Source organism: Strix aluco, chromosome 6 (genome assembly GCF_031877795.1).
Source record: "Strix aluco isolate bStrAlu1 chromosome 6, bStrAlu1.hap1, whole genome shotgun sequence".
Taxonomy (NCBI): Eukaryota; Metazoa; Chordata; class Aves; order Strigiformes; family Strigidae; genus Strix; species Strix aluco.
The window spans coordinates 6,443,049-6,457,020 of NC_133936.1; the positions used below are offsets into that span (position 1 = coordinate 6,443,049).

The following is a 13,972-nucleotide window of genomic DNA, read 5'->3' on the forward strand; positions in this document are numbered from 1 at the left end:
AAAATGTATTATGTATATGTAGATTGAATTAGCAGCACTATTCGCTGTTTTTCAGTGGACTGAGAACTTGAGTAGGAGACTGGTTGTTTTACAGAAAGTGGTCATAAATCTGTAGGAAAAAAGATTTCTTTAGTTCCTTTTTCATAGAAGAAAGCTTGTTCCTGTTATGACATTTTTTCCACTGAATTTTCTTAGTCCTATATATTTTACCTAGCAGGTGGTTTTAACAGCTGAGTAGAACAGTTTTCTTTCTGTCCAGTAAAGCTCGGCCACTTCACTGCAGCGTACAAGCCAACTCTGTATCTGTTTCTTCCTTTTGGAAGTGGATTCTCTAACAGCCCGAAGAACAGGCATTTCTATCTTGAGTATACTATGTACCTCTCCACTGCAGCGTGAACAAAACATTCTGCCTGGGAATCCAGCATTGAGAGTTCCTACCTTTTGGCTTAAGAATATGTTAATGTATGCCTTCATATTAAAACCAGACCTTTTTCTGTTTGCTCTGACTACTTCATCACACAAATATCACTAATCTTTTGTTAACAGGTTAGAAGGTAAATTCATTAAAGTGTTCTCTTCTTTTGGCCTGCCTTCTTCACTGATGCTCTTGTACCTCTACTCTGCCTAGCAAAATGCCAAGTTCACTCAGCATTTTATAGTGCCCTCATACTTGTATATTTTGTTTTCAAATCAGTGACAACTAATGTTCAGAGCTTTTGTTATATCATAGGTATAGTTCAGTAACAGTCTACTGAGACATAAAAATCACTTAAAAGCTAATGCCTTTATACATATCTCTTAGATGGGAAAGACTATGATACAGCTGATTTCATCTACTTATGGAAAGGTACAGAATGATAGAGAAGTGATAGCTATGCATGTTTGTGACAGAGTCACAAGACTAAGACAATGCAATTGGGTTTTCCAGGGATTATATTTTTTATTATACCATACTTACCTTAAAAAAAATACTGTTTTTAATTCAAGTCTTGCAAGCTTTACAAAATTATGATATTTAATACAGAAATCTGAAATTTGACCTTTTTGTTCTAGGACTTTATTGGGGATTTTGCATCTTGTGTTTTCTTTGGGTTTGGGATTTTTTTTTTAGCATAGTCTACTTATGAGATATGCTAGCTTCTACTTTAGAGAGCTTTGTTTGGAATTCACTAGTCATTATCAAATCAATATTTTAGAAGAATAAGATACATGTACTAATTTTTAGCTTTTTGGAAAAATGAGATTTGAGGAAGGATGAAATTGAGTGAGGTTCATCAACTTGCATGAAGATCAGTTACAGCACAGGGAACATGAATGCGATTGACAGTGACAAATGTATTGCCAAACATGAATGTAAATCTTCTGTAACAGTGAAATCACAAGGGGATGCTGTGTTATAAAAAGTTACAGTACAGCTTTCAACAGCATTTCAGCTTAAAAAGCAATTGTTTTTCTCATTTTGATACTTTACCTTGAATTTTCAGAATTCATTCCTAAAACCTTTGCTCATCAAATGTGATTCAGAAGGCAAGTGGAGGTGCTTTCATTTCAGATTTCATCTTGTTTTTTTTCACTTAGTGATTATTGCTTGCGTTATCTTTCTTAGTCATGAAACATTCCCAAATTCTGATCTACTCTCAGTAATGTTTAGGTATGCAAAGTGGCTAAAATACATTAACATAGTATAGCATATCATAGTTAAAAGTCTTACGGCAGTATTTTTTGCAGACATGAAAGAGCTAGAAGAAAAATGCACCGTTTTTCTCCCTATGTCTTGATACTTCTAAATCCTCGTTAAAGATCTACAGGAGAAATTTTGACCTTTGGACTTTTTTAGAGGTCACCGGGGAGTGGGGTTGCCAGTGTTATTTAAGACATAGGTTTATAAAACTGAGCATGATCCTAGTAGCCTTTCACTTCTGTATTGTTAAAGATAATGCCGTTGATTCTTTCCTGGTGCTGAAGACTTCTTCACAGTATGTCAGAGAAATGCCCGTTGTTTTTTCCTTTCAACATTGTTCCAGGAAGTTCACCGTAGTTTTTACCTTAGTGTCTGGTTTACATTTGTTGAAATCTTTATTTCACATGGCAGGAGGTACTCTATACTTAAGCTTGATCTATTTGGATGAGAATCTGCATGACAGATCAGCGCTACTGTATTTGAGACAACAAGGGCATTCTAAGTTGCAGAATGATGGTCTTCAGATTGATGGGTAGAACTATGTCTCCAAGAAAGCGGTCCTGTTCATCAGGAGACACTCTCTTAACTCCCACTTAGAGGGCATCAACTACTTAATGAGTAGTAGCATTTTTGTCTTTTTAAAGTACAGCAATGCAGAATGGTTACATTAATGTTTTCATTAGTGCCAAAAAGCCTCCGTAAAGGTGAAGTAATAGTTAAAATTGTTGATAGTCTTGAAATAATATAGTGTTATTGCTGAGTCACTTTCAATTCTGCAGTAGTTTGTCTCAGAAACAGTTTAAGATTTGCAAGATTTTGCCTCTGTGAAAAGCAGAGTCTTCATAGTCCCTCAGTGAGTTTTGCTGAATTTGGTGGTTGCTGGGAACCCAGAGGTGTTCTGTCACGTTTTTCCACACTTTTGTCTCCATTGTCTGTCTCCCTCTTACTCATGCTATCATTGTGCCTCGAGGCATTTGTATCTGTGGTGTGCATACAGGTGTGTACGTGTGGGAGGAGAACAGATTTCACTCTCCTTGTTGAAATAAATATTTTGGACAGACTAAGATGACGAGGCCTTACAAAAGGGGCAATATTCAGCAAATAATTTTTATGTTGAATTTTGAGTTACAGGATTTTATTGGAAAATAGTAATGTGTTAAATGACATTAATTTCCAGTGTTTGCTGATAAGCTGCCTGTGGACAGTAGGAGTCAATGTGAGGCCGTAGTTACTAATGCTCACCACTTAACAAATTACTTGTAGAAACTGTGTAAAGTTGCAGACAGTTTTTTCCCATTTTCTGGCCATTGTCATTTCCAGGTAGTAATTCTCTTCTCTTCAGGTTCCAGCGATGGAATAGGTAAATAGATACTGAGAGCTCCAAATTGAGTATAGACCTTCTTTCCATCTCTCTGAAGCCAGAACTGACTTCAGGAGCCAGATGCTGAAGGGACTTTTTGTCTCCATGTCTGTTATTTTTCAGAGTAATTGGGAAAATAAAACAGGTCTGTGCAATTACAATATTAATACAGAGACAGCATTGACACACAAATCTCTGAAAACATCATCCACTTTTATAAGTGAATACTATACAACAAAATAAAGGCCAATTGCTTAATTTGAATTCCTGTTTCCTTGTTCTGCATGGTATGGGTCTTCAGTGGTTGAGTCCTACTGAGAATGTTACTCCACGTTTTATTAAGATATGGAGAACTTTGATTATTATCAGAAAGTAACTCAAAAAAATTCTGGTCTCCATAAAATGAGAGGGGTTTGTCATTTGGACCGTGCCATGTGTATCCAAATGCAAGCTGAAACAGCAAATGCTGTAATGTTATCTGTATTTGGAACCCACAGGGATCTTTATTAGTTTGGTGACAATAAATTCCTTAGATGTTTTCACACTGTACAACAAAAGCACATAGTTTTTTTCTTTTCTTAAGCTGTCATGAAGTACCTGAAAGATCAAAAAATATTCTCCAATGTAATGTATACAGCATAGTGAGTGAAGATTTTTGCATTGCTGTGAATAAATAACGTTCATCAATGCTTCAGGAAAAAAAATTCTTCCTTCTTGTTTTTTTTTCTCTTGGAGCATCTTTGAACAATTATATCAAAATATCATAGTCAATGCACTTTACAGCTATGTTTAATGAGGATTTAATTTGGGATACAGTATCTAGGCAAGTAAGGCATAGGACTGTAAAAGAATATGAGAATTTTAAAGAAATGATGTTTTAGCTGAGTTTTTTAATATCAGTATGTGTTTGTGTAATTATTATCTTTGCATACTCAAGCTGTTAAGAATTTACTTTTAAGGGTGCTTTCTAGAAGCAGTGAAGTGCATGTGTTTTGTGAACTTCCTCCAACACAGCAAATATTACTTGAGTTTCCCTGACTAGTTCCAGTCCTAAAACTACTAACATAATTTTTGTTTATAGAACAGAAACATTCTGCTTAAAAATTCTGGTCATTTTACAGGAACACTACTGACTAAAAAAAAATCCAATTTGACTGATGGTAAAATAATATTCCCTGTAATATTTATCTTGAAAAAGTGTTTTCCTTTATTATATCTGCACATCTCCATGATTTTGTGTGTCCTCACCATCCTTTTTTGTACGTGTACATAACCTTTAGTTGCTTTCTACCTGTTTATATTCAGGTCAGGCATATTGTATATTAAGGAAAAATGTTGATCATTGACAAAACGGAGCTGTGTCATAAAATACTGCATTTTACAGAAGGTAAATTAGTAATTTAGGTAGACTTCAAATGATTGTTGTGTGTAATATGTTCTAAAGAGAAATATGATTTTTTTAAAATTGGTTTTATCTCTTTAACGTGATAATCTGGAAGCAAATCCAGGTAATTCAGTTGTTTGAACTTTTGGATTACTGAAAGACACTATTTTAAGAAAACAGCACTACAAAGTTGTGCTATATACATTAAGATATAGTCATGGAAGTGAAACCACAAAGATCTTTGTGTTCTTATAACAGTTTCTAAGCTGTTATGTGGATTCTTGCTCACGTGGCTGACATAAATAGTCACAGTATGAATACAAAATGGTTTATTTTTATGGAGATGAATTAAACTGGAATATGAAATACATAAAATTCACTTGCAGAATGTCTTATCCAGTTGGTAAACATAATAGCTAGAATTTTTTTTTTATTAACTGTGTACTTTCAGATAAGACTTTGTAGTAATTCTATATATCTCATATTCCACTGAAGGGTATCTGGCATACACTTGCACACAATCATAGATCAGTATCTTATTGTTGAATGTTCTGTGTGGCTAGTATTAAGATCTGTGTAATTTTTGTAGTCATTTGAAATAACTAGCAAAATACAGGGCTCTCATATGTGGCAATCAAACTATCTATTTGGGATACTTGAAGTCAGAATTTGTCATTTGTTTTATTGGTGGTGTGGGTAGGGTTCTAGAGGATACCAAACAGGTTTGGTCTTGGAATTGACTGTTACCAGTTTAAGTTTCATTTTTCTCTTTTCTGTTTTATATATATGTATATGTATTTTTACGTGCACACACACACATATATACGTGTGTATATATGTATATATATTAATATCTACGTATATATTTTACATGTAATATTTCTATATATATAGAAATATATTATTTAAATACATATACACACACTCTCTCTCTTATGGAATTAAAAGCAAATATATGAAGTATGAAAAAATAAAAAAGGAATGAATATTATTTATGTCTGAAAAATGTTTTTCCCAGACAAATAAGCTCACTCAGGAGGTCCCCAGCTGTTGACTTTGAAATCAGAATGTGGGTTGGAGTGTATCTGCAATAACTCAGAGATCTGTCAATGGAAGGACAGGGAATTCTGCTTGAGGGATGTCATCACTTTGTTTGCCCCATCCCTTTTATCAAGGGTACTTTGTGACAACAGACGCAAGTGCGTATCTGTGTTTTGACCACTCCAAATTCTCAGCCTGGCTGACGAGTTCAAATCATCAGTGAAAATAGGTTTGTACTCTAAGACTATGTGGCGGTCCCTCTCTTCCACTTTATGGACAGCCAACTGCAGCAGTATGGCAGGGAAGACAGCTGAAATGCCTTAAAACACCAAAAAAGACTCCTAGTGAAAGCTTGTCAGGACACTTAAAATAAAAGATGAATTGTGGATAGAGTCAATTTTTTATCCTTTTATCAGTAGATTAGTCTCAAATGTCAGACTTTTTTTTTTCTAATTAAATTTTTTTATACTGCCAAAATTCAATCTGTATGAATACTGAAGGAAATTACTGTAAAGGCAGTTTTACACTGTGGTTTTTCAGACTCCTGAGTACTTTGGAATGGTGATTAATAAAAAAAAATGTTTTTCAAACATTTATTCCATTATGAAAAGAAAAAAAGACAACATATTGTGATTTTTAACAGGGGCAGTAGCTTCCATCTGTTGTCATGGCCCTGTTGTGATATATGTGCAGTACTAAACAACCAGTAGACTACCTAGAATTCTGATTTAACTATTTTAAATAAAATTTTTAAAGGAAAAGGATGAGTAATTAAAGATAGTTTTGATACCATTCTTCTATTTACTCTGAGACATATTAATAAAGTTATAAGTGACAGTTTTTATAGTTCCTAATGTAGATACCTGGACTAATCTAAGAGTCATTGCCATGTATTTTATAGGAAATGATACAATCTACTGGACAGACATGGGTTTCAACAAAATTAGCAGATCTAAACGAGATCAAACATGGAAAGAAGACATTGTTACAAATGGTTTGGGAAGAGTTGAAGGCATTGCAGTGGACTGGATAGCAGGTAGGTCTTAACCTGCTTCAGGAATTGTCATGATTTCTAACAGTACACTCTTGCATCTTCAGCTCAAGGCTAAATGACTTGGTTTGCTTTCAGCTCTGTATTTCTAATATTCCAAATGTCTAGATGTTTTTCTTTGGAGATACCACCATTGGTTTTTGCAGTTTTACTACAGACAGAAAAATGATTTAAATATCTTGGATAGTATTTCTTAGATGGACAGTCTCAACAGTGACAACCATGAATGCAAGTTTGTACTTTAAAACGGAAGGCTGAATAGGACCAGAAATTACAAATGTAAGATAAAATGCAGCAGTTGGTTTCTGGTCCTAACTTACACGCTGAAGATTTAAACACTTTTCAAGTAGTCTTTTCTTTCTCCAGTAACTTCAAGGTATTTTTCCTAGGTAACATATATTGGACGGATCATGGCTTCAACTTAATTGAAGTTGCCAGGCTCAACGGCTCATTCCGATATGTAATTATATCCCAGGGTTTGGACCAGCCAAGATCTATTGCGGTACACCCAGAAAAAGGGTAACATGACAATGGCTACTTGCATTTCTTCTAAAGTTTGCATGCTAGCACTGAAGCTCTTAAATAAGTAAATTGAGGCCTTCGTTCTAACAGATAAATAAACCCCAAAAGGATTGTATTGGAAACTATTGTACTGTAATTAAGCACAGGTGGAAGGAAGTGTTATTCTTATCATATACTGAGCTTTTTCACTGGTCTCTGTATACATGACATAATGTATTTTCTTTGCAAAACAGTTTTCATTTTCTAAGACAATTGTATCAACTAAAGTTTAGACACTGCTTAGAAGCATGCTTAAATCTGTTCTTAAGTTTCCAGCAAATCCAAGGAAGTTGCATAAGCTGATGAAGCCTTCAATGTCATGATGAAATCATAGAACAGTGTAATCCTTGGTAGTTACAAATTCCAGTATCATGTAACATTCCACTACAAAAACCACGGAGATTGCCCAGGGTAGCTCAAAGTAATGTGAGATGAAGCATGTGGGTAAGAGAGTAGGGGATGTCAAAGATGTCATCAGCCAACTGTTTGTTGAGAGTAGGGACTACCTTGCAACATTTACAGAAATAGAGAACATTCTGTCCCCTTCCAGCTCGAAATCTACTGTAAGCAGAGCTACAACTAAAACAGAAGCAGTAAATTCTGGAAATTTTTTTCATGGGAATATGAAATATACTTTCTGCAGAAAAGGCATGTAGGGAAGACTCAGTGGATTTAACTGCTACATTTACCCTGCTAAAATGGGAGTACTAAAGGGCATGTATCAAAATCTTAAAGAAGTGTCTGAACAACTACCTGCCTCCAAAGCCAGAGATGACACTGTAGCTCATTTTCCCCAGATTCAATCAAATCAGTGTCTTACTATTTTCAGGAAAGCAGTCTCTGTACTCAGAGGAGTTTGCCGCCATAGTAATGAAGAATTCTGACTTCCCATTGAGGCCAGATTGATACCAGTGATGCAAAATGCCATTTGGATCTTTGCCATGATTTCTTCTATGAGAATTTAGACATAGTGATCTGTGTATTTTGCAGACTAGAGCATTGCAACTGAATGTATTTAAGAATGAAGGCGAAAGCAATAACTGGTTTTATTTTCTGCATAATGTAATAGCTTGTGCCACAAATCATTACAGATGTGTTCATATAGCACCACTGGTGACTTGGCAGTATCTGCTAACAGGTTAGGATTAATGCAGTTCTTCAGAGTAGGATCTTCTCCAGATCCTAGTAAGGATCTGGCTGAATTAATTATTATCTTTTTGTTTTTAATGTACCAGAATAGCTGTGCTCTTCTGTTAGAAAAATTAAAAAAAAAAAAAACAAAAACAAAAAAAACCCAAAAGAAACCAAAACAAAACCCACATTTGAAGGAAAGTACTCAAAAGCTTGATAAAATTCTTCTAAACAGAAGTGTAGACCAAACTTCTTCAAAACAGTAGTTAATTTACAGTGTAATTTTCCTCAACATGTATATAATGTATTTGTTGTACACATAGACAGATAGGTTTTCACCCCTTACTTAAATCAAAGGAAAGGAAAAGCCCCCATGAAATCTATGAGGATTAAGTGAAGCCGATGCAGTTTCTCTGGAGAATACTTAAATATTAAAATAATATTAATTATATAAATAAAATCCATTCTTTTCAATGGCAAATGGTAAAAAGTGTAATTAACTCTTCTGCAGTTTTTGGAGAAGGAAGATGGATTGTAGCTGAGATCCAGCATTTATCACTTCCTATAGGAAAGAGAAAATGCAGAACCCTTGACAAAATAACATTTGATACTGCTATTGGTAGAAGAGTTGCTTTTTTATTAAAGTGTAGGGTTTTTTTTATTTTAATGACAGTATTTTCACATGATGCTTTCTGAATCAACAGTTCATGGTTTTATTTTTCCAAAATGGTAAGTGTGCACATAAGCAGATGAAATAATAGCCAACAATATGAACAAGATTCTTTGGAAAGAAACAATTCCTACTTTTAAGTTAATGTGTATTTAGAGATACCACTGAACCATCTTCTTAGGTCTTAGAATAGAATACTGTGATGCCACCAAAAAGCAAATACTAATAAAATGTGACTTGGAAATTATTGCACTCGAAACAAAAAACAGTAAAGAGAAATGTTAAATGTAGGAATAAATTCAGGTGTGAAACATTCCTTAGGTGTTTTGATCTTGAGAGTTTTATAGTTAGTTTTTGGTTGTGTTTAGAATACTTAAGGAAGCATAGGAGTATGAGAGGACCACAGTTTAGTAATTGTTTTATGTGTCTGGTAGAATGGTGTATCTTCTGCAAAGGTAGGTAAGCTTCACCTCTCTTTTTTAATACTGTACCACAAAATGATATCTTGAGATGTCTCCAGTCAAAGTTTCTTCAGAAGGATAGCAGTGTTTTGCTAGTGAAGTACAAGTATACCTTTCTGTGGGAAGATTAAGGCCTTTTTACCCTCTGTGTTATTGTCATATCTCTTTCCCTTTACGCAGCAAAACTTTCAAAGCTATTTTTCCCTCCCCTTGCCCTGACTTCACATTCTTCATTTCTCTTGAAGCTTGAGTTGACAGCTATAAGAATAGAGAGGAAAATAGCAGTTATTAGATGTCGTTGAATCTGCCAGTTATACCAAGATATGAAGCAGCCAGCATTCAGCTGGTTGGTAAAATTATTGTTACTAAAGAAAAAGTTAAGAATGTGTAGTTCTACAAAGGAGTGTCTTTGTCCCTCATCAGGTATACTTGCTCATATAGCATACAGTTGATGGACTTTTTTTTTTTTCCCCCAATTGAATAATAGTTTTCTGATCAAGCTCAGAATTGTGATTGAAATATGAAGTTAAGCTCATACTGAAATAATTCTTAGACTTTGAAGGTACCTCCTTCAAAAACATTTCGGGAATTTCATTTATGTTTAGGGTTGGGGGAAGCAGGAGAGTTCAAACTCTGGTTTAATTTTTTCCAAACAATTTTTTTTTGAAGATTCTAGGCCAGCGTCAAATTTACGCCACTTGCATCTCCATGTCAGCTGTTTAAATTATATATGGGATAGTTCTGAAATAAGTTGAGTCTTAGTTATTCTACCATTGCACCAAATGTGTCGGTAGCATATTGCTACCTACAAAGGTCCAGAAAACAAACATTTTAAATAGTACTTCCCAGACCTTTTGTGAAGATATGGGAAGATCAAGTTTTTCTATACTAGTTAATAGATTCTGTAAGTTTATATATTGATATATTTATAATAATTAATGCTCTAAGAGAGTATTAAATAACTTGCCTTACATTTTTAGCAGCTATTCAGGGTTTTCTCTGGAGGATTTGAGATTCATTTAACCTACTAATTATGGTTTTTAATTTTTTTTTCTCAGATTAACTAGTCTAAGGAAAGAGCACAGAATATTTAATTCAAGTATATTGAATGCCTGCCTTTCTGTAGTGAACATTTAGTTGATGTCCTGTGTTAAGAAAGTACCTGCGATTAGATGCCTGAAAGCAAGCAGTTCTGTTTAGAGGTGCTGTTAGTAATCTGGTTAAAGTTGTATTAAACTTAAGCAGTGATTGTTGATATCCAGCTGGTTAATACTGACTATTTTAACCTTTCTAGAACAGATTTTTAATGTGGCTAATGTAGCAGATCAATTTTCTGATTGTAGTATAAGCTTTGTAGTTAGTATTCATATTACTGTTTGTTATGTCAAGAAGTATGAGAACAAATTTGGTTTTATTATAGACAGAAAGCCCTACAATTAGAACCAAAGTAAGGTGCGCATTGTCTCAGAAGCTAAATTTTATGAGCTAATTATAGGATCCATATTTGTTCTCCCCTGTCCCATTTTTATCCCTCTTTATTTCACATATCTGCTGTCATCCAATCAAATACAGGTATTTAACAACAGATTGCTATGATATCACCAGACTCAGGGGTAGAACTAGTTAGTAATGCACAGAAGACTTTTGTAATCTTTAAAAACAAACTAATAAATACATTCCACACAGAGAAAAACAATGGTGAGTGGTTTTATGTTCCGTTCACTTTGTGTAGTGTATGACTAAACAGTGTTTTAGTGTGTTCTTACAAATATTTGCTATGAGAATTCTTCTCTTCAGTCAATTAGTAATATGCTAGACCTCGAGTTTATTATCTTAGAGATTTCTTGCTGAGAATATATATATTTGTGTATGTGTTTATAGCATTTTAACACATAAATATACATATATACATGTAGACACATAGACATTTACTTAAAGCTGTCCCATAGGTTACCATTCAGTACAGGAAGTGCTCCACGTAGATTAACTGGTCTCATTTTGCTATACCTAAAATAACAGATTGAGAAGTAGGAAGTCAAGGCAGAAGTATGACCTAGTATCTTATCCTGAAATAGTGATGTTACTGTGCCAGTACGTATGGAGTAATATAAAATTAGACAAGTAAGATGCAGATTCTTCCCACGAGCATTAGAGAGAACAAGAGAAATACTTTCTTCCCAAATAAGATCCCTTTGCTCTACCATTTCCCACAGTGCTCCTTACTGCTTCATATTTAAAACTTTAAGTTAGACATACATCTCTTGTATCATCACATTTATTAGTAATTAGATGAGAGAGCTTCTGTTCCAGTGGGTTTTTTTTTTTATAATTTGCTTTTATTTTTCCAAGAACAAAGCTGAATTCTTTAAGGAATAGAATTACATATTGACTGATTGAATGCAGTTTTAAGAATTGCTTTATATATATCATTTGCAAAAAATCTCTCAACAAAGTGTTCTATGAAACAAGTATTATGATACATTTAATCTCTTAAGATCATTTAGAGACATGAGCGTTATCATGTTTTTTAAATACCTATTTAATGGTAATGGTGCATTTTGTTTGCAATTGAAGTAAAGTATTGCATAATTTCATCTCTCACTTTGATGCTAAATTTTTATTTGGTAATTTCTACAACATTTTAGGTATTTATTTTGGACAGAGTGGGGACAGACTCCTTGCATTGGCAAGGCACACTTGGATGGGTCTGAGAAGGTTGTGCTTGTGAGCCTGGGGATTGCGTGGCCTAATGGGATTTCCATCGACTATGAGGTTAGTTCCTCTGTTTTCCAGTATATGTTAAAATGTACAGTATTTGTTATGTTTCGTTAAAGCCAGCTGGTCTTCCACTTTGATATAATCTTAATAACTCTTAGTTAAATACTTGGACAAGACTGTTGATGTTTCCTTTAAAATTAATCTTTAGGAAAATAAATTATATTGGTGTGATGCTCGTACCGACAAGATAGAAAGAATTGACCTTGAGAGTGGAGGGAATCGGGAGATTGTGCTGTCAGGGAGCAATGTGGATATGTTTTCAGTCGCGGTGTTTGGAGCTTACATCTACTGGTCTGACAGGTAATTTATTTTTCATAAGTATTTGAGTCTCAAAATGTTATTTCAGTGCCAGGTGCTTCACCTTTGTAGGATTAGCCATTCCTTAGCAAGGTCACAGAATGGATCGCAGAAACCTATGCAATTTCCAAAGAAAGGGCATTTCTGATGCTAAAAGCTAAAGCATATCAGTGTCATAGATGAGAACAGGTTTCTTCACCTTCTGATAGGTGAACTCTCCGCTGCCCTTCAGTCATTTGTTTGGTGTGACTTAGTTGAGGATTGTTGATGAGACATCTTCAACTTTTTTGGCAGAGCACATGCAAATGGCTCTATTAGAAGAGGCCACAAGAATGAGGCCACGGATGCTGTGACCATGAGGACTGGCCTTGGAATAAACCTGAAGGAAGTGAAAGTCTTTAATAGAGCACGAGAGAAAGGTTGGCTGTTCTTAAGGATGCTATTGATTGTTTTAATATCACCTGCTACTTTTTATGTATATTAAAGCATACCAAAAGTTAAGTAATTGCTGATTTTATCTCCACTTTTTACTCTTGAAATATTTTTTAAGCTAAAATTAATGTACTAAAGAAAGCATATAGTGCAACTTCTACTAAAATTCATCTGAGTATTTTAAGGAGAAAAATCGAAAACCAAAACACTTCCTATCATTCCAGGTTTGGTGGTTTTTGTTTTGGTGGGTTTTTTAAAAAAAAGAAAGACAAAAAACAGTCTTAGGCATGAGAGGGACCTTGAACTGTGCTTTAAACAGCATTAATCTCAGGCAGTCTCAGATGTCTATTGGAAAGCAAACCAGATATTTTGTTTTCACAGCTAGAAGTTCCCAGCTTATGTGTCTCAAATATTTGTTTCCTGAAATTACTTGGGTTTAAGTCCTAGGTTTTTTTGTGTGGGAAGAAACCTTGTATGTAATCTGATTTCCTTTATATTCACTTTGTTCAGCGAATTCAAGAGACAAAAGTTATGATATACTCTCTGTGATTTATCATATTGATGGTTAAATTTTATTCCCCACTACCTCAGTGAGAATAATCTTGCTTTTACCTGTCTTTTTCACCCTAAAATTCTGGTTTTGAGGAGTCCTTGAAAAACCTGTTTCAATGAGCAAAGGTGGTTAGCAGTCTACTGAAAATGATGATGATTTCCTCAGAATACACTGTTACCAGGCTATCCAGACAAAATTTTCTATAAACATATTCAAAAAGAGATAAAAAAACTGTTACTGTAATACAAGATAAACTTTTAAATGCAAATCTATCTCTGGTGTTGTTAGCTCTCAAAAGTTGCTTTAATCACAGCACTACATACCCGAAGATCCTGTTTTTTAAAATACATCTTTCCTAAATAACTGCGTTAAATATGACATGTAAAATATATCTGCATTTTGAAAAAAACCATATTTAACAATCGATAAGCTTTTTTCTTTTTTTTTTTGTTTAAGGGAATTTTAAATAGGTTTGAAAAAAATTACTTTGCAAACATATGCATATTAATTTTACTAAGAATTTCTTCATGTAATTTCAGAGTACTGTGGGCATCATATTTTGTGAATAAAAA

The 13,972-nt window shown here is 34.2% G+C and overlaps 1 protein-coding gene across 1 annotated transcript in view; it reads left to right on the forward strand.

Moving 5' to 3' along the window:
- The window catches only part of LRP1B (LDL receptor related protein 1B), a 750,913-nt gene that overhangs the window by 556,191 nt on the left and 180,750 nt on the right, over positions 1-13,972 (forward strand). Inside the window, exons 35-39 of the mRNA XM_074828545.1 lie at positions 6,368-6,502; positions 6,907-7,036; positions 11,986-12,112; positions 12,267-12,418; positions 12,710-12,834. Of these exons, the coding sequence (XP_074684646.1) occupies positions 6,368-6,502; positions 6,907-7,036; positions 11,986-12,112; positions 12,267-12,418; positions 12,710-12,834 (669 nt within the window). The remainder of the gene's footprint in view (positions 1-6,367; positions 6,503-6,906; positions 7,037-11,985; positions 12,113-12,266; positions 12,419-12,709; positions 12,835-13,972) is intronic.